Source organism: Armigeres subalbatus, chromosome 2 (genome assembly GCF_024139115.2).
Source record: "Armigeres subalbatus isolate Guangzhou_Male chromosome 2, GZ_Asu_2, whole genome shotgun sequence".
Classification (NCBI taxonomy): Eukaryota; Metazoa; Arthropoda; class Insecta; order Diptera; family Culicidae; genus Armigeres; species Armigeres subalbatus.
Window position 1 is genome coordinate 177,552,077 of NC_085140.1, and position 21,173 is coordinate 177,573,249.

Consider the following 21,173-nt stretch of genomic DNA (forward strand, 5'->3'; position numbering starts at 1 on the left):
TATGACGAACTTATAGTGCTCAAATGTGCCTACAACTTTATCTATCAAGACATTGCTGTAAATATGTAATCTGGGGCGTGGGAGGCAAAATGTCATTCAAATGACATTATGTCAAATGACACGTGACATTTTGGAGAGATTTCACTCTCCAGCCTTAGATGTTATATTTAGAGCAATGTACCCTTGAACAAAAATATAGCCCTACTCAAGCTTTATGAGTACATCTAAAATTATTATGTGAATTTTACTTCTGAAGAAAGTTATTAACAAATTAGTCAAATGACATGCAGATGCCATTTTACAAGCCTGGAGGGGAGGATTCAATTGGCTATAGTTCACTGATCGCCTTGCACATTTTGTATAAGACAAAGCTTTGAAATAAAAAAAATCTCAATTATCGAAACTGTATTAATGAGTTTCGATTGGATTTGTAATACGTCCGCCATTGCACATTTTTGTCCGAGGTACCCCCTAGAGCGAAGCGAAGGTACTCCCAGGGGTACATGGTTGAGAACCTCTGCCTTAGATAATTAATACTATTATTATCAATTAATCTATTATCTATTATCTATTAATCGTGATTAATCTATTTATTATCAATCTAAGGTATTACACATCCTACACACTGAAAACAGCTATGCAACTATCTTCCGTATAACGGATCTTTGGCTCTCCATCGGACAATCAACGAGGATGGACGCTATACGGGACGCGCGACGAGGCCTCCAGTCAACATGCTCAGCGGAATCAGGCCCCACACATTTCTCATGACAAATTTTGATATAATTATTCCTAATGTAATTTTTGAAGCAGTTCCTACAGCATGTGCTGTTTATAAGGTCCTTAGCATTGTTTCTGGCGATTTAGGAGACTTATCCCTTAACCACTCTTGACAATGTTGAATTTTCTACAGATATTGTAATAATTCTGTTAGTTTCAAATATTGCAATGTTTTGATTTTAGCTTGTTTGCTGTTGCTTAGAGCTTCCCTTAGGTTCCAACTTATGCCAAATTTATCCCTTACATTATCAAATTTTCGATTGCTAGTGGTCCTTAGCATAAGTTGTACGTTTGCGAGCGATCAATTCAAATGTAGATCCCTCTAATATGCCTTTGCCGGCTCGAGACTATGTTTGGTTGCCCTGCGGACAAAACCATTTTCCCGTGCTCAAACACGACCAACAACAGCGACATGAACGTGCACCAATTTCCGCTATTATGTGCATAGACAATTACCAGCAACAACTTGTAGAGTATGATTTCGGAACTATGTTCTGGGGTTGTTTTTCTTTCATAGCTACACGATATTGACCAAGATGCAAAATATCAATGCTTTGGACCCCAGCAGCTGATTGTAGTTTTTGTTGGTTATGCTTCACGGTGGCAGAGGTTATTCTCCGCTTCATGCTCGGGTTTTGATTGTTTTGTTTCAACTTTCAATAAAAATTAGGGGTTCTCACAGAAACGAAGCCTGACTTTACTAGAGGCACCCGTTGATGATTGTCCCACGGTTTCAACAAAGAACACTATATAAACAAAGACTGCCGCCAAGAATGGTATCAGTACGATAGTGATTTTTCGTTGATTAAGTGCAGCTCAGAGACTTCAAGTTTAGTGCGAAAAATTTTGAAAATGGTGAAGGTACTTAAAATGTGCAGAAAAGTGTAACAAAAACTCAGTGATTGAAAATGCTTTTTTTTAAGGTATTCGCAATCATTGCCGCTCTGGCCACTACGGCTGCCGCATATGTTACCGGAAACGGATACAATATCGTGACTAAACATGCAACGCAGTACTACGGAAGTGGATTAGGATCCGGGGAAAACTTAGGAAATTCTGGATATGGTGCATCCGGTTATGGAGCTCAAGGAAACTTGATCTACACAACTCCCGGAAATCTAGGATACATGAACAAGGGATCCAAATACGATAATTACGATCAATACGATCACAAAGACTATTACGCGTATCCCAAGTACAAGTTCAACTACGGTGTTCAAGACTCGCACACTGGAGATCACAAAAGTCAATGGGAGATCCGTGATGGGGATGTAGTGAAGGGCGGTTACTCTTTCTACGAACCCGATGGCACCAAGCGTGTAGTGGAATACACCTCGGACAAGCACACCGGTTTTAATGCAGTCGTCAAAAAGATTGGTCATGCTCATCACCCGCAAGTTTACGGAACGGAAAACGGTATCTCTGGAAGTGGCTACGATGGACACCATGATGAAAGTTATAGCTACAATAACGTCCACTGAAACAAACTGTGCTTGAGGAGTAAATTATAGGACAATTTTATTTATTACTCTGAATTTAACCTGAGATTAGCCCAACTATAATACTAAAACGTGAAATGTGATGAACGAAATTGTATGAAAGATTGTACAGTGTATAAGTAACGCCTGAATGTAGATACTGCTCGAAAAATAAAAGAAACTTGTCTAATAATCCACAACTGTTCGATTATTGAGCCTTCTCTTTTGCGCTTTTCCAACAGCCATTCGTAAGACCGGCAGGCATCGGTCGGTTGTCTTCGACGTTGAGTAAAATGCAGCTAGTGAAGAAATTACAATCAAAACAAACGACGCATTAATCTTCTCTGCCTGGTCTCTGCTTTGGCGCCAATCAGTCAATCAACATTTTTCGTTTTAGACTAGGCTACCGGTTGATGGCATGGCGCGTTCGCTCGTCGCTGGCACTACTGATGCTGGTTGGACAGTGTCAAGGTGAAACACAGCGCCGTGTTTGTGGAGCCAGCGAGAAGGTTATGGACAGCGCGCGCGGCGATATTTGCATATTCTGTGGGTCCAGTACCGGATACAGTAAGCGGAACAAGAAGCCGTTTTGGCAAAGTGGAAGCATTTCCAGTTGAAGTGGTTACATTTTTGTGCAAGACTTGGAATAGTAAAAGGTACCCAAGTAACCATGAAGCTATATATGCTTGCAAATAATACAGCCATTAAAGTTGACTTAAAGTGGAAAAAGGCCCTTTTACGACCGAAATAATGCTTCATTATCTTGACATGTTGAAATAAAACATAAATAATGCATCGCTGCATTCGTGATGCTGAACTACTGTATCGTTGCTTGACAGTTGATGAATAAATGCATCTTTAAATCGTTAAAACTGATCTAATGCAAATAGCATTTATTATGCTGATCTGTGATTGATTACATGCAATAATTAATGCTTGGTGGTTACTTGGGTATATATTAAACATGTAAGCAACGTGATTTTTGATTGGGTTTATATAGATACATAATAGTTATTTTGTCAGATAATCCGCATGGATGCCATGTTACTTTTCAGTGGCTCATACGAGGCATGATATTTCTAACCGGTCTAGTTTTTTCTGCTGTATATATTTTTTATTATGTCAAGCTTTGATTAGGCAATTAAATGGCAAACAGGCAAACAGATGGCATTACGTGAACGTAAATAGAAAGTCTAAGCAATTGAACTTACTTGTATGCTGCATACATCCATCTTTTGGTAGATCAGTTGAAATTCACAAAATTACTCAGAATACCCTTGTCCAATCTAAACTTTGCATAGAGGGTCAATTAACTCCAATATATTATGACAGCATAATAATTCTTGGCTTTGTAGTTGTATCGCCTTTTTTTTATTTATTTAAACTAAGGCGACCCCTTATTTGCTGCTTCTTATGCCCGTCGGACCACTATCAAGAATTATGCTCAGCATTATTGTCTGACATTCTGGCTATAAACCTAGCCCATTGCAGTCTGTAGCGGGATTCCGCTATTACAACCCAGACTCGGAAGACATTTTTAAACAGGCTCGAAAGCCTAATTTTAGGAGGCTTGGAAGTCTACTTCAAGAGGCTTGGACTCTCCCTTCTAAAGGCCCGGAAGTCGTCTTTTAAGCTTTCTTTCCCCTGGGGATACCTTCGCTGGGCTCCGGGGGTACCTCGGACAAAAATGCGTAATGTCGGATGAATTACAATTTTAATCAAAACTTATTGATAAAGTTTTGATAATTTTGTATTTTTTGGAACTTTTTATAGAAGCTTCGGAGACCCATAGTGTTATATACCATTCGACTCAGCTCGACGAGCTGAACAAATGTCTGTCTGTCCGTGTGTATGTATGTGTGTGTATGTGTGTGCACAAAAGCTAAACAAACATTAAACAACTTTAATTTAATGTAATCCTTAACCGATTTCCTCGCAACAAGTTTCATTCGATAGGGGGCAAAGGCCAGTTGATCACCGTTGAATTTTAAAACGATCGTTGCGTTTGAAAGTTATAAAGAAAATGGTACATTGAACCATATTCACTATATACCCCATTCTGTTTTACACGGATTTTTTCACACGCTCCCAAAAAATGATTTCTCGGCGAAAATCTGCGTGAATGAGCATTTTCTTCTTGTGAGAATGAGTGGATTAGCTGAACACCTACTTAAGAAGGATGCAGAGAACTCTACGATTTGTCATAGGTTTTTTTTTATTATTTTTCGGCGAATCATGCAAAATGGAGCAACTTTGCAAAAATTTGTATGGGATTTTTTGTTCTCTGCATCCTTCTTAAGTAGGTGTTCAGCTAATCCACTCATTCTCACGAGAAGAAAATGCTCATTCACGCAGATTTTCGCCGAGAAATCATTTTTCGGGAAAGAAAAACAGGTATTATGAGTGACAACCATGTTTCTCTCACTTCCAGTGGCGCAAAAATTTGGTTTGCTCGCAGGGTTACTCATAGTTTTGAGTAGTCCTGCTATTGACTGATTTTGAGTAAAATTTCTGTGGGATAAAAAGAGAGGACAATACAATTTTACTTAGTCACTGAGTATAGCAACAAGATAGCGTGCAAGATTGTCGTTTCGCTTCTGAGTTCGTTCTTTGATAAAAGAGTGGTGTGTGAAAGATGTTTTCCGCCACAAATATACGGAAAAAAAACTCAAAGGTGCAGCCCATTCAGGTTGTACGCAAAGGTGACGTTGAACTACGTATCTGTATGTAATGTACAGGTTTTCGAGTTTTCTGTGCGATGAGACCAAAGCAAGCCTTTGTCAAGCCCAGGATGAATCGCTGCTCTCGTGCTACTGAGGTTGAGTGAGCATTACGAACCCTGGTTATGTAAATAATTTTTGGACCATCATTTGAAAAGGAAGATAAAAACAAACAAAAAATTGAATTTTCAAATAATTCTAGACCAACATTTGAAAAGGGCGTAACAGCCAAAATTTATTCCTTCTGATTCTTCGTCTACATATATGGCTATACATGTGGACAAAGAATCAGAAGGAATAAATTTTGGCTCTTACGCCCTTTTCAAATGTTGGTCTAGAATTGAGGATGAACAACACTCTCAAGCGTTCACATATCCAAATTACCCAAGTAACCATGAAGCTATATATGTTTGCAAATAATACAGCAATTAAAGTTGACTTAAAGTGGAAAAAGGTCCTTTTGCGACCGAAATAATGCTTAATTACTTTGACATTTTGAAATAAAACATAAGTAATGCATCGCTGCATTTGTGATGCTGAACTAGTGTATCGTTGCTTGACAGTTGATGAATAAATGCATCTGTACATCGTTGAAACTGATCTAATGCAATAAGCCTTTAATATGCTGATCTGTGATTGATTACATGCAATAATTAATGCTTGGTGGTTACTTGGGTATCAATTGATAAAAACTCGCTAGAGAGTAAGAATTGTTCGATAATTGTATCTTGATTCGAAATATTGGTAAATGCTACTTTTAAACTTATTTTCCTTTCCTACACTTATAATTCCTAAATACAATGCCAAACATCCGATTGAACTTCATTGTTGACATTAAATTGGTATTAGTTAGGTTTAGGTTTACAATAAAATGATAATTTCGTGTTTATTGCCAATCGATTCCAAAATTTGAAGAAATTATCGCCGATGACAACTCGCCTACTTTTCACACCTGAAAAGTTATCAAATTAAAATTCCAATAATTATCGTTTGAGAATGATTCAGCACAACCCTGACTGATAAAGCCTCTCCACTAGACTGGCCAGCTTAGTACGGGGACAAAAAAAAATGTCGAATTCCACCCCCAGGGTTGTGTCTTAGGTGAGAAAATCAATCTCTCAAAATTTCAGCTCAATCGCTTGTTGCATAAGCTGCGCGAATTAATTTGAAGTTTGTATGGGGATTTCAGTCAAAATGTGTAAGAAAATACACCTCCGTCACTTTATTCGATCTGGAAATTGGTTCTGATTGCTCGATTGAGCTCAGATTTGCAAAAAGGGCAGTTGGTATGCTACAGAACAATTTCACAGGACGTTGTACGATGACTAAATGAACTTTTACTTGACTTTCGGCTAATTTATTAGAAGCTGAATTGTGTATTTTTGGATTTATTGATAGAACCTTATCAGCCGAAAACTATATAAAAGTTAATTTAATCATCATACAATGTTCTGTGAAATCGTTCTGTAGCATACCAACAGCCGTTTTTGCAATTCTGAGCTCAATCGAGCAATCATAACCAATTTCCAGATCGAATGATTGACGGAGGTGTATTTTTCTATACATTTTGACTGAAATCCCCATACAAACTTCAAATCAATTGCGCCAGCTTATGCAACAAGCAATTGAGCTGAAATTTTGAGAGATTGATTTTCTCACCCAAAGACACAATCCTGGGGGGTGCCCCGTGGAATTCGACAACTTTTTGTTAATAAATTAACGTCCAAGTCGGCTGGTTTAATCCCCGGAAATAGGCAATTAACTTTGATTGAACTGAACTTTTTGTTTCCTGGGCCAGTCTACTCTCCACGTTAAATCTCGGAAATCCATCTTCCAGTACGAATTTTTCAAAATTTCAAAAACCACTGACACGATTCAATTTTATAACAGTTGAATCTCTACACTTCATGGGGCGCTTTGAGTATGTTTTAGCTCTCGTCCAAATTGATAAAATTGCGACAAATCACATGGACATTAACAACGTTAACTGGAACAGAAACTAAGCGCCTCTGCCACTAAGTCAGTCTAAAGCCCCGGTGGCTCATTACAGAAAAGTTCACCGTGGGAGCTGGGTTGTCAACGGCGTTTGGTGCTCATCCTATGGAGTAAGTCAGAGCAGACGCAGTAAAGAAGTTATAATTATTATTGCTTCACGTGAGTTCCGTCGGACTATGCGTTTACTCCGGTAGACACCTAGGAATCAGCAAAAACGAGCCGAAGTTTCACAGAACGCATCCACTGCAGCAGCGAAGAAGATTCCGAGCCCCTCTACTGGCATCAATAGACGTAAGCGAGAAGTTGCCGTCAAACGCCCCCAAGCTTTCGAGAGAAAACGCGCGTAGCAGAAACGAACTGCACCAATTTGACGTCTATGCTAGCTTGAAGTTTCCTGTTAGCCTTGCGAACAAAGGCGCAGAATCCAGAGATTGCGAGATAGATTCTTGATTTGATCTAGGATGTTTTCGAGTGGGAAACATTCTCGACACTCTGGGCATAGTGTTTCCATTGACTTTGTCACATACTCATGCTTGGAGACGAGCCAGCCTCGGGCTGAAAGTCTCTTTAATAAAGACACAAAAAAAAAAAAAACATACTCATGCAAAGCTTTCAATTTATAACTAAAGAAATGCTAATAGATAACTATAGATATTATAGATATTATAGATACTATAGATAGATAATGTTGAAAAGCAGGCCAAGTTTCAGTTGGAATGTAGTGCTATGGGAGAAAAAGCCTGCGAATTGCGATGCACGTACGAGATTCACTGATTCAACGAAACCGAATGCTAAACTGTTAGCAAGTTTTCAATAGTAAATATTATCATACATAAATATTGTAACACACTGAAGTCGGTTTTTACGCGGGGATATGGACCGCGTAAATTAAAACAACGTGAAAAACCGCGAAAATCCCAAAATATGTCTGAATGAACCACGGAAATCCCAAGATTCGAGTGAAAAAAATCGTATAAAAAGCGATTCAAGTAAAAATAACCGCGTAAAAAGCGACTTCAGTGTACATTGGGTATGACGTTGACTCTTCCTTAATCGAATGGTCCAAGAAAATTGAAAATCCACCGAGAAACGGCTGAGATATTAACAGTCAAAGTCTATCATATTTTCGTGACGTTTTTCGATTTTTTGCAATCGTAAAGTGTACCCCAATATAGAAAAAAGACAAACGTAGTTCTACGTCAAAAGATTCTCCTTCGACTCAAAAACGTTTGATTTCGTCTCATCGAACTTGCAACTGATACTGAAAGGCACTATTTGGACACTTTTTCTGCAACTGATAGTCGCCAAAGGATGATCCCAGTCCAGTCTATGTAGAGGTTCTAGCCGAATTAGACGACAGCGACTTTCGAAAGTAAGCAGATCAAAGGGATGCTTTCGCGGTAGCCAACGAAGCGAATTCGCTTAAGGAAACAGAGGCACACGGATTCGTTTCTCTCGATCGGCACAAAGAACAATTTTCGGAAATTTATCCATGGCGTGACCCTACCGAGATTTCTAGTCTCAGCCCTTCGTCGCAACAATACTCAGCAAACTGATTTTCATTTCGCTTTCACACGATCATCCCGAAAAGTTTCTTGCTGGATGGGATCAAAACATCTTACAATCTAAGGTCGCTCCCTACACGTTTAAACGAAATACACTACAAAAGAGTATATTATGACTGGGTAAAAACTTAATGCCAATAACACAATGAAGTAAAGTGAATATTATTTCCGATACTTTATAGACCTGATCTTATCTACTACAATCCAGTTATTTATTCTGAAAATCATCTTGAAGTTCCATCGAACATTTCATCAAAAATTCTTTCAAAAAAATTTTCAGCTTTAAAACCATAAATTCGTGTGAAAACTCCTCCAAAACCTCTAGGAATTCTTTCGAACTTTCCTTACGGATTCTTTCGAGCCTCCATCAAGAATTTCTTCGGAACTTCCTTCACAAACTCTTTTGATAATTTCTTTACTCAGAAAAGAACATGTTTCAAAAAAAATAATTTGGAATTGTTTAAGAAATTCACCAGAAATTATTTAAATAAGGTCTTTTGAACCTGGGGGATTGGGGGAAAGGTCCACTTGCATGGTGTCGAACCCTGCAAGCCAGCCTTTAATAAAACTCATGCAACGAATAATCAACAAAAGAGTATGGACCGGAACAATCGGCGAGGACCACAGCGACGAAAAGGGACAAGCGATTGGAAATAACTCGGTATGTAGAACTGCAGATCATTCAACTTCATCGGGAGCACATGCATACTCACCAGTATGTTCAAGCAACGTGGATTCGACATCGGAGCGCTGCAGGAGGTTTGTTGGAAGAGATCAATTGTGGGAGTAGGAACAGCTTTCATAGTGTTGGGTGATTTGCAAAGGAGTGTGATCGTGTGGTGGCTCATCAATGAGAGAACGTGCAGGTTGATAATCAAAGGCCGGTTTTTCATAATCAACGTCCATACCAACACACAGGAAGTACTGATGATGATAATGAGGCATTCTACGCGCAGCTGGAACGTGAGTACGACTGTTTCCCAAGCCACGACGTCAAAATCATCAAATGAGATTAAAACATTCAGGTTGACGCAGCACCTACTTCCAACACAGCTTTCCGTATCGGTACACCTGAAGATCACCACAGCAAACAGAATCACGAATTGACCTTGTTCTGATCGATGGACAACACTTCTCTGACATTATCGACGTCAGGACATATCGCGGCACTAACATCGACTTAGACATCTGGTGATGGTATACCTATCCACCGTCAATAATGTTCGGTACCGACAGCCGCCGTGGTCCCGCCTAGAGCGACTGAAGCAACCTGATGTCGCCACTGCATACGCGCAGTATCTCGAGGCAGCGTTGCCGGAAGAGGGTGAGCTTGATGGGGCCTCTCTTGAGAACTGCTGGACAGTTTAAGTAGTCATTAACGACGCAGCGGAGAGTAATGTTGGATATGTGGGACGAAGTCGATGGAACGATTGGTTCTACGAAAAGTGCAGACAGATTCTGGAGGAGAAGAACACAGCGCAAGCGGTTGTGCTGCAGCACCCGGCAGAACACGTAACGCTATAGACGGAAACGGAGACACGCAAGTTCTATCAGAACCTCAACGCATTCCGCAAAGTATTCGAATCTTGACGGACGAACATGTGGCGATGGAAAGGTGGAAGCAGCAATTCTAGGAACACCTAAATGGCGCTGAGGGTACAGGCAGTAAAGGTCAAGGCAGTGCCAGTGGAGGAAACGGCAACGTCACGCTTACATAGAAACACTATGTCAGTGGTGGACTGGATACATTTTGCGCAATTAACCCGTTTGAAGAGAAAAGCAAGAGTATAAGCTTTGAAGCTGATCTCTCTTCACTGACAACACGAAGGTGGACCGATTTGCTTATAATATACACAGGATTTTGTTTTTACACGATTTTTTTTCGCTCGTATTTTTGATCGTGTGACTTCAATTTGCCACCAAACACTTCGCAACATGTTTCAAAAAAATCCAGAATAAGAAAGAAGAAAAATCACACATGGTAATTAATATACGTTAAACATTTAGGATTAGTGGAAAATTTAGAAAATGTGAATCGTGTAAAAACAAAATCCAGTGTACTGTCGCGATCGGAAAAGGTTTCTATCAACGAGTACTGACGCTAAGTTTTCTTATTTGACATCAACATCTGATTTAATTGGATTTTGAAGAAAATCCACTTCTATAAACATTCTTCATGCCTGCTATATCCTAACGGAACTGCTTTTGTTGCCTCGTTCTTGAGTTTGAGTTAGACTAAGACAAAACCAACCTCTTTCTACATGCAAGATGCATTTGAAAACCTGCTGACTCATATGTATTTATTGCCAATGATTCGATTTGAAATATCCAGCGATATGTATTAACATTTCCGTCGCGTGACTATGAAAGTTGCAAAACATGTTTTTATGTAACTCATGTAACAAGTTGCACCTTCTTGCAACTCACGTGATTTGCTGAACACCAGCGTCTTAAAATTAGCATAAGACATGTTTGTTGATTCCGTTTCAGTTGAAATACGTAGACTATCTTTTTTATACGTTCCTAATTGACACATTGATTCATGATTTGCAACTTTTCAGATTACCCCCAGGTGAGTCACTGCCAGTAGATGACATCTGGCGTGCATAAAAATAGAAACTCCGCGTGCTGCAGTAACTTCTTATCTAATTGCGTGAATTATTTCACATCACTGCCCTTAAATCAATGAACCCGGTTTTATGGCGTATAGCAGCTGCAATTGGATTGAAAAACCAGTTCTTGCGTTCGCCTTCGGTTTACTGTTCAGAGTTGTTAACTGGTAGTTCCTTTTAAAACGACTCATGTAGGTATCTGTCGCTTCGAACAAGACTAATCCATTTCACTAGCTTCTCACTTTCATTCATCGAGTGCATACGGCGCAAACTGGCCAAGGGCAGTGTCCGATTATGTGCATGTCCAGTTAGTGGTTGGTCACAGGGACAATCTGTTTGAAGTAGACGACAATATAAGAGATTTATTGTAGAATGAAAATACTAGTTACTATACCACAAAATTGAGAAATGAAAGCCTGAGAAAAAACATCCAAAAATTAAACATCAAATATTGCCTTGTAGCGTTAATAAACGATGGGTATTACTGAAATATGTACCAGATGCAATAATCGGGTCGTTGTCGAGAACCGTTTTAACCGGACTACTGTCCGACATTCTGGCTACGTTCCCGGTTCCCCGCAGTCGTCCGATTTTGTAGACAGTCAGTTTGGTACATCGGCGAACACTGATCGTCCGAAGCGTACGGTTTCCAGCCACGATGCGTCTCCGAATTTCTCAGCTGGTATCGTTATCGGAGGTCACCAGTGAGCCCAAGTAGCAGAATTATCCAACCACCGATACAAACTCGTGGTGGGTGGCTCACGTGGTCTTCTCTTGAGTCCCTTCCTATCATGTACTTCGTCCTCGACGTGTTGATGACGACTAAAATAAAAACTCCCCATAAATAAATAGACATTTTGCGTAACATATTAGGAAATGGCCAATAAAGAAATCACGGTATAAGCAATGAACAAATATAAAATTTCTCTGATTAATGCAAAATTTTCATAAACAATTAAGACTTTTCCACAAAAAATAAATAAATTAGCACTATTAAAAGCAACAATTGTAATTAAAAATAAATGAAAATGCAGATAGAGCTGCTTTCTCTCAGCAGCCACACAATCAAATTGGAACGAGATCAGTATAGTTATTTGCGTATTACCCTTGGCTGCATGCATTCAACGCACAATATGAGCCTAAAGTCACTCCTTTAAAGCACAGTTACTGTGAGCTCTCACTAAGGTTCCTAAGAGTTTATCTCAACTACATAATATTTTTCATAATTTTCATCTTCTCGGATAGCCTTAGTTCTATCGAGGTACTCCGGTCGATGAAACCTGTTAAACACGCAACTAACTGTCTCACAAACATAAGAGAGCAGATGCGTGTTTTGGTCGAAAGATCGTTCAAGATAATCCTTGTTTGGGTCCCGTCCCACTGCCCAATCTACGGCAATGAGAAGATGGACTCGCTTGCAAAGGTGGGCACACAGGAAGATGAGGTTTATGATAGACAACTCTAGAACAACGAGTTTTTTTTCATTTTCCATCCGTCAGAGTACTCTTTAAATTTGGTAAAAGAATTGGCCACACAACAAACTTGGACGGTGACTGTTTCCCATAATTCCTAAAGTTTCTGGGCGAGCGTGGTTCAGAGGTGAGGGCTTAAGTCGAGGCTTCATTCGTGTGATGTCGAGGCTCATGTCCAACCACTATTCACTAAACGCACATATGTATAAAATAAATCTGGTCGATAGCAACTCATGCAGGTGCGGAGCCAGTTACGGTGACATCGAACACGTAGCTTGGTTCTGCTTGGTTACCTTGTGACCCGAGGTAAACAACCCTTCAGGGAAGTTCGAGGTATTATAAGTGATCGTGATATTGTCTCTATGCAGGCCATTTCCGAGTAGCACAATTTAGACCAATTTAGTTGCAACAACTCATATATGACTGGATTTGGTCGTACATAAGTGACAGCAACTCGTTTATGACAAGTGTGCTGCTTGGGTTTCTAGTTTTCTTTGTACTTCTGACATCAACATCTAACATTTTGTTTTTTTTCTTCCTCAAAGTGTTTTTTTGTTGAGTCTCTGCCTTTTTGTTCCGTAGAGCTCCATCCGGAAGATGCTCCCAGTCGAACCATTCCTCGAGCACGACGACACGCCACATCGTCTCTCCGCCAAATGCCCGGATGAGAAGCTGAAATTCCCTAATCCCGAATCCTAAACCCCGGCCATCCTATCACATTGTAAACCTAACCTCAAGTCACCACGAGTACGTTGGCTTATACTGTAAAACCTCTTTTTACGCTCCCTCCTTTTACGCTCCCTCTTTTTACGCTCCCTCTTTTTACGCTCAAAATTCCAAATAACGCTCCCTCTTTTTACGCTCCAAATTCGAAATAACGCTCCCTCTTTTTACGCCCTATAGGAGCGTAAAAAAAGTTTCAAGCATTTATATGAGGCAAATTTGGATTAGTTTCGGAGGTTGTTTTTAGATGATCTAAGTACTACGGATGTTCTAGAAACAGAATATAGGCTTGCATGCGAAGTGGTATTAGCTGTTGTCATGATCTACGAACTCCACACAGTCAAGATCTGTTGATCAACCTTCGTAATGGAGACAGTTATTGAAGAATAAAAAAGTTATGTGACCCCTTCTTGGTATATGTTTGTATTCCAAATAGTTCTTGTTGTTGTCGTGGTCTCCAGGAAGTCTACGAACTCCACAGAGTCAAGGTCTGTGGATCAACCTCCGTAATGGAGGCAGTTATTGAAGAATAAACAAGTTGTGTGACCCCTTCTGGGTATATGTTTGTATTCCTTGTAGTTCTTGTTGTTGTCGTGGGCTCCAGGAAGTTTACCAAGTTCATAGAGTCAAGGTCTGTGAATCAACCTCCGTAACGGAAACAGTTATTGGAGAATAAACAAGTTGTGTAACCCCTTCTTGGTATATGTTTGTATTCCAAGTAGTTATTGTTGTTGTCGTAGGCTCCAGGTAGTCTACGTACTGCACAGAGTCAAGGTCTGTGGATCAACCTCCGTAATGGAGGCAGTTATTGAAGAATAAACAAGTTGTGCGACCCCTTCTAGGTATATATTTGTATTTCAAGTAGATCTTGATGTTGTCATTGATGCCAGGTAGACTATGAACTCCATAGAGTCAAGGTCTGTGGATCAACCTTCGTAATGGAGACAGTTATTGAAGAATAAACAAGTTATGTGACCCCTTCTTGGTATATGTTTGTATTCCAAGTAGTTCTTGTTGTTGTCGTGGGCTCCAGGAAGTCTACGAACTCCACAGAGTCAAGGTCTGTGGATCAAACTCCGTAATGGAGGCAGTTATTGAAGAATAAACAAGTTTTGTGACCCCTTCTTGGTATATGTTTGTATTCCAAGTAGTTCTTGTTGTTGTCGTGGGCTCCAGGAAGTCTACGAACTCCACAGAGTCAAGATCTGTGGATCAACCTCCGTAATGGAGGCAGTTATTGAAGAATAAACAAGTTGTGTGACCCCTTCTGGGTATATGTTTGAATTCCTTGTAGTTCTTGTTGTTGTCGTGGGCTCCAGGAAGTTTACCAAGTCCATAGAATCAAGGTCTGTGGATCAACCCCCGTAACGGAGACAGTTATTGGAGAATAAACAAGTTGTGTAACCCCTTCTTGGTATATGTTTGTATTCCAAGTAGTTATTGTTGTTGTCGTAGGCTCCAGGTAGTATACGTACTCCACAGAGTCAAGGTCTGTGGATCAACCTCCGTAATGGAGGCAGTTATTAAGGAAAAAACAAGTTGTGCGACCCCTTCTAAGTATATATTTGTAATTCAAGTAGATTTTGATGTTGTCATTGATGCCAGGTAGTTTACGAACTACATAGAGTCAAGGTCTGTGAATCAACCTCCGTAATGGAGACAGTTATTGAAGAATAAACAAGTTTTTTGAACCCTTCTTGGTATATGTTTGTATTCCAAGTAGTTCTTGTTGTTGTCGTGGGCTCAAGGAAGTCTACGTACTCCACAGAGTCAAGGTCTGTGGATCAACCTCCGTAATGGAGGTAGTTATTGAAGAATAAACAAGTTGTGCGACCCCTTCTAGGTATATATTTGTATTTCAAGTAGATCTTGATGGTGTCATTGATGCCAGGTAGTCTACGAACTCCATAGAGTCAAGGTCTGTGGATCAACCTTCGTAATGGAGACAGTTATTGAAGAATAAACAAGTTGTGTGACCCCTTCTTGGTATATGTTTGTATTCCAAGTAGTTCTTGTTGTTGTCGTGGGCTCCAGGAAGTCTACGAACTCCACAGAGTCAAGGTCTGTGGATCAACCTCCGTAATGGAGGCAGTTATTGAAGAATAAACAAGTTGTGTGACCCCTTCTGGGTGTGTGTTTGTATTCCTTGTAGTTCTTGTTGTTGTCGTGGGCTCCAGGAAGTTTACCAACTTCATAGAGTCAAGGTCTGTGGATCAACCTTCGTAACGAAGACAGTTATTGGAGAATAAACAAGTTGTGTGACCCCTTCTTGGTTTATGTTTGTATTTCAAGTAGTTCTTGTTGTTGTCGTAGGCTCCAGGTAGTCTACGAACTCCACAGAGTCAAGGTCTGTGGATCAACCTCTGTAATGGAGGCAGTTATTAAAGAAAAAACAAGTTGTGCGACCCCTTCTAGGTATATATTTGTAATTCAAGTAGATTTTGATGTTGTCATTGATGCCAGGTAGTCTACGAACTACATAGAGTCAAGGTCTGTGGATCAACCTTCGTAATGGAGACAGTTATTGAAGAATAAACAAGTTTTTTGACCCCTTCTTGGTATATGTTTGTATTCCAAGTAGTTCTTGTTGTTGTCGTGGGCTCAAGGAAGTCTACGTACTCCACAGAGTCAAGGTCTGTGGATCAACCTCCGTAATGGAGGTAGTTATTGAAGAATAAACAAGTTGTGCGACCCCTTCTAGGTATATATTTGTATTTCAAGTAGATTTTGATGTTGTTATTGATGCCAGGTAGTCTACGAACTCCATAGAGTCAAGGTCTGTGGATCAACCTTCGTAATGGAGACAGTTATTGAAGAATAAACAAGTTGTGTGACCCCTTCTTGGTATATGTTTGAATACCAAGTAGTTCTTGTTGTTGTCGTGGGCTCCAGGAAGTCTACGAACTCCACAGAGTCAAGGTCTGTGGATCAACCTCCGTAATGGAGGGAGTTATTGAAGAATAAACAAGTTGTGCGAACCCTTCTAGGAATATTTTTGTATTTCAAGTAGATCTTGATGTTGTCATTGATGCCAGGTAGTCTACGAACTCCATAGAGTCAAGGTCTGTGGATCAATCTCCGTAATGAAGGCAGTTATTGAAGAATAAACAAATTGTGTGACCCTTTCTGGGTATATGTTTGTATTTCTTGTAGTTCTTGTATTTGTCGTGGGCTCCAGGAAGTTTACCAACTCCGTAAAGTCAAGGTCTGTGGATCAACCTCCGTAACGAAGACAGTTATTGGAGAACAAACAAGTTGTGTAACCCCTTCTTGGAAAAGGTTTTATTCCTTGTAGTTCTTGTTGTTGTCGTAGGCTCCAGGTAGTCTACGAACTCCACAGAGTCAAGGTCTGTGGATCAACCTCCGTAATGGAGACAGTTATTGAAGAATAAACAAGTTGTGCGACCCCTTCTAGGTATATATTTGTATTTTAAGTAGATCTTGATGGTGTCATTGATGCCAGGTAGTCTACGAACTCCATAGAGTCAAGGTCTGTGGTCTGTGGTTCGTAATGGAGACAGTTATTGAAGAATAAACAAGTTGTGTGACCCCTTCTTGGTATATGTTTGTATTCCAAGTAGTTCTCATTGTTGTCGTGGGCTCCAGGAAGTCTACCAACTCCACAGAGTCAAGGTCTGTGGATCAACCTCCGTAATGGAGGCAGTTATTGAAGAATAAACAAGTTGTGTGACCCCTTCTGGGTATATGTTTGTATTCCTCGTAGTTTTTGTTGTTGTCGTGGGCTCCAGGAAGTTTACCAACTCCATAGAGTCAAGGTCTGTGGATCAACCTTCGTAACGGAGACAGTTATTGGAGAATAAACAAGTTGTGTAACCCCTTCTTGGTATATGTTTGCATTCCAAGTAGTTATTGTTGTTGTCGTAGGCTCCAGGTAGTCTACGAACTTCACAGAGTCAAGGTCTGTGGATCAACCTCCGTAATGGAGGCAGTTATTGAAGAATAAACAAGTTGTGCGACCCCTTCTAGATAATATTTCATAAAAACAATAGCCTCACATTTACAATGAAGACAATTTTGAGCAATGCTACATGTAGGCACCATTTTAAGAAAAATCTGAGTCATTCTGGTCCGCTGTGTATAGGGTGGTCGGTATCGGCCATTTTTGTCAAAAACCGGTATTCGGTATTTGATGGAGTCAATACCGGTAATACCGGTAGAATACCGGTTTTTGTGAAAAATTCAGGTAGTAAAATATAAACTTTTGATTTGAACTTTTGGATGAAAACAATATTTCTCGGGTACAGACAGGTAGGGGAAGCCTTCGGCTACCTGTTGGTGGTGTTAGTTGGCGTGGGAGTGCCATCAGATTGGACAAATCGACGTTTGAATCTTTGTTTACAAAATCACATACGTCCTTTTGAATAAGTACCCGAGATTTGTTGACAAACTTCAATTGTAAAATCATTGCTTGTTGAGCTGGGCTAAGCGAAACTTAAGTAGACATTACATACTGAGCGACTCATCCCCCAATCCGCAATGGATTTTGTTAGCAATGTTGTTACTGAGAATGCCTGCTCTGGTTCAACCGAAGTAGGACGAATGGTTCTAAGACCGTCGAAAATCAGTGTCAAATACTTGCCCTTAATCCCTTCCGATTTATAGTAGGAGAATTACTTACGGATTGTATGCAAGTATCCTGGCGTCAACGTTTTTGTCACCAGCAACGCAAGTGTTTTGCTCTGCAATAGTCTCTTCACAAGTTATTTGTTATTTAACCGATAAACCAGAAAAAAATACATAGTGGTATCTTCCTCGTACCGATCGTTAGGTATGGTCGTTGTCTCAGTTTCAACGATCGCATCAGGAATGATTCTAGACGCTTCAAGATCCCATACGCTTGCTTAATCAAAGTAGCTCTGGATGCCTCGAAGAAAATGCCAAAATGCCGTGAACCTATGCAATGTACGCATTCTATTATATGTACCACAAAGGGGTTGTACCACTTTTGAAACAAGGCGAATGATTTCTGGTTACGCGTGTAGATATAAGGCCTATTCCAGGGTTTTCTTGGATGACCGTGAACCTGTGCAATGTACGCATTCTATTCTATATACCACAAAGGGGTTGTACCACTTTTGAAACAAGGCGAATGATTTCTGGTTACGCGTGTAGATATAAGGCCTATTCCAGGGTTTTCTTGGATGACCGTGAACCTGTGCAATGTACGCATTCTATTATATGTACCACAAAGGGGTTGTACCATTTTTTAAACAAGGCGAATGATTTCTGGTTACGCGTGTAGATCTTAAGGCCTATTCCAGGGTTTTCTTGGATGACCGTAAACCTATGCAATGGACGCATTATATTCTATGTACCACAAAGGGGTTGTACCATTTTTGAAACAAGGCGAAAGATTTCTGGTTACGCGTGTAGATCTTAAGGCCTATTCCAGGGTTTTCTTGTATGACCGTGAACCTATGCAATGGACGCATTCTATTCTATGTACCACGAAGGGGTTGTACCATTTTTGAAACAAGGCGACAGATTTCTATTTACGCGTGTAGATCTTAAGGCCTATTCCAGGGTTTTCTTGGATGACCGTGAGTCTATGCAATGGACGCATTCTATTCTATATACCACAAAGGGGTTGTACCATTTTTGAAACAAGGCGAAAGATTTCTGGTTACGCGTGTAGATCTTAAGGCCTATTCCAGGGTTTTCTTGGATGACCGTGAATCTATGCAATGGACGCATTCTATTCTATGTACCACAAAGGGGTTGTACCATTTTTGAAACAAGGCGAAAGATTTCTGGTTACTCGTGTAGATCGTAAGGTCTATTCCAGAGTTTTCTTGGATGGCCGTGAACCTATGCAATGGACGCATTCTATTCTATGTACCACAAAGGGGTTGTACCATTTTTGAAACATGGCGAAAGATTTCTAGTTACGCGTGTAGATCGTAAGGTCTATTCCAGGGTTTTCTTGGATGGCCGTGAACCTATGCAATGTACGCATTCTATTCTTTGTACCACAAAGGTGTTGTACCATTTTTGAAACAAGACGAAAGATTTCTGGTTACGCGTGTAGATATTAAGGCATATTCCAGGGTTTTCTTGGATGACCGTGAACCTATGCAATGGACGCATTCTATTATATGTACCACAAAGGGGTTGTACCACTTTTGAAACAAGGCGAATGATTTCTGGTTACGCGTGTAGATATTAAGGCCTATTCCAGGGTTTTCTTGGATGACCGTGAACCTGTGCAATGGACGCATTCTATTATATGTACCACAAAGGGGTTGTACCACTTTTGAAACAAGGCGAATGATTTCTGGTTACGCGTGTAGATATAAGGCCTATTCCAGGGTTTTCTTGGATGGCCGTGAACCTATGCAATGTACGCATTCTATTCTATGTACCACAAAGGGGTTGTACCATTTTTGAAACAAGGCGAAAGATTTCTGGTTACGCGTGTAGATCTTAAGGCCTATTCCAGGGTTTTCTTGGATGACCGTGAACCTGTGCAATGTACGCATTCTATTATATGTACCACAAAGGGGTTGTACCACTTTTTAAACAAGGCGAATGATTTCTGGTTACGCGTGTAGATATTAAGGCCTATTCCAGGGTTTTCTTGGATGGCCGTGAACCTATTCAATGTACGCATTCTATTCTATGTACCACAAAGGGGTTGTACCACTTTTGAAACAAGGCGAAAGATTTCTGGTTACGCGTGTAGATCTTAAGGCCTATTCCAGGGTTTTCTTGGATGACCGTGAACCTATGCAATGGACGCATTCTATTCTATGTACCACAAAGGGGTTGTACCATTTTTGAAACAAGGCGAAAGATTTCTGGTTACGCGTGTAGATCGTAAGGCCTATTCCAGGGTTTTCTTGGATGACCGTGAACCTAGGCTATGGACGCATTCTATTCTATGTACCACAAAGGGGTTGTACCATTTTTGAAACAAGGCGAAAGATTTCTGGTTACGGTTGAAGATCTTAAGGCCTATACCAGGGTTTTCTTGGATGACCGTGAATCTATGCAATGGACGCATTCTATTCTATGTACCACAAAGGGGTTGTACCATTTTTGAAACAAGACGAAAGATTTTTGTTTACGCGTGTAGATCTTAAGGCCTATTCCAGGATTTTCTTGGATGACCGTGAATCTTTGCAATGTACGCATTCTATTCTTTGTACCACAAAGGGGTTGTACCATTTTTGAAACATGGCGAAAGATTTCTAGTTACGCGTGTAGATCGTAAGGTCTATTCCAGGGTTTTCTTGGATGGCCGTGAACCTATGCAATGGACGCATTCTATTCTATGTACCGCAAAGGTGTTGTACCATTTTTGAAACATGGCGAAAGATTTCTAGTTACGCGTGTAGATCGTAAGGTCTATTCCAGGGTTTTCTTGGATGGCCGTGAACCTATTCAATGTACGCATTCTATTCTATGTACCACAAAGGGGTTGTACCATTTTTTAAACAAGGCGAAAGATTTCTGGTTACGCGTGAAGATCTTAAGGCCTATTCCAGGGTTTTCTTTGATGACCGTGAACCTATGCAATGGACGCATTCTATTCTATGTACCTCAAAGGGATTGTACCATTTTTGAAACAAGGCGAATGATTTCTGTTTACGCGTGTAGATCGTAAGGCCTATTCCAGGGTTTTCTTGGATGACCGTGAACCTAGGCTATGGACGCATTCTATTCTATGTACCACAAAGGGGTTGTGCCATTTTTGAAACAAGGCGAAAGATTTCTGGTTACGCGTGTAGATCTTAAGGCCTATTCCAGGGTTTTCTTGGATGACTGTGAACCTATGCAATGGACGCATTCTATTCTATGTACCACA

General features: G+C 40.3%; 1 protein-coding gene across 1 annotated transcript; it reads left to right on the forward strand.

The window, feature by feature from the left end:
• The first annotated feature begins 1,576 nt into the window (after positions 1-1,576).
• On the forward strand, positions 1,577-2,466 carry LOC134211279 (adult-specific cuticular protein ACP-20-like). The gene is made up of 2 exons (XM_062687999.1): positions 1,577-1,641; positions 1,704-2,466. The coding sequence occupies exons 1-2, from the start codon at positions 1,633-1,635 to the stop codon at positions 2,259-2,261; spliced, it is 567 nt and encodes a 188-aa protein (XP_062543983.1). The 5' UTR covers positions 1,577-1,632; the 3' UTR covers positions 2,262-2,466.
• The last annotated feature ends 18,707 nt before the right edge of the window (positions 2,467-21,173 follow it).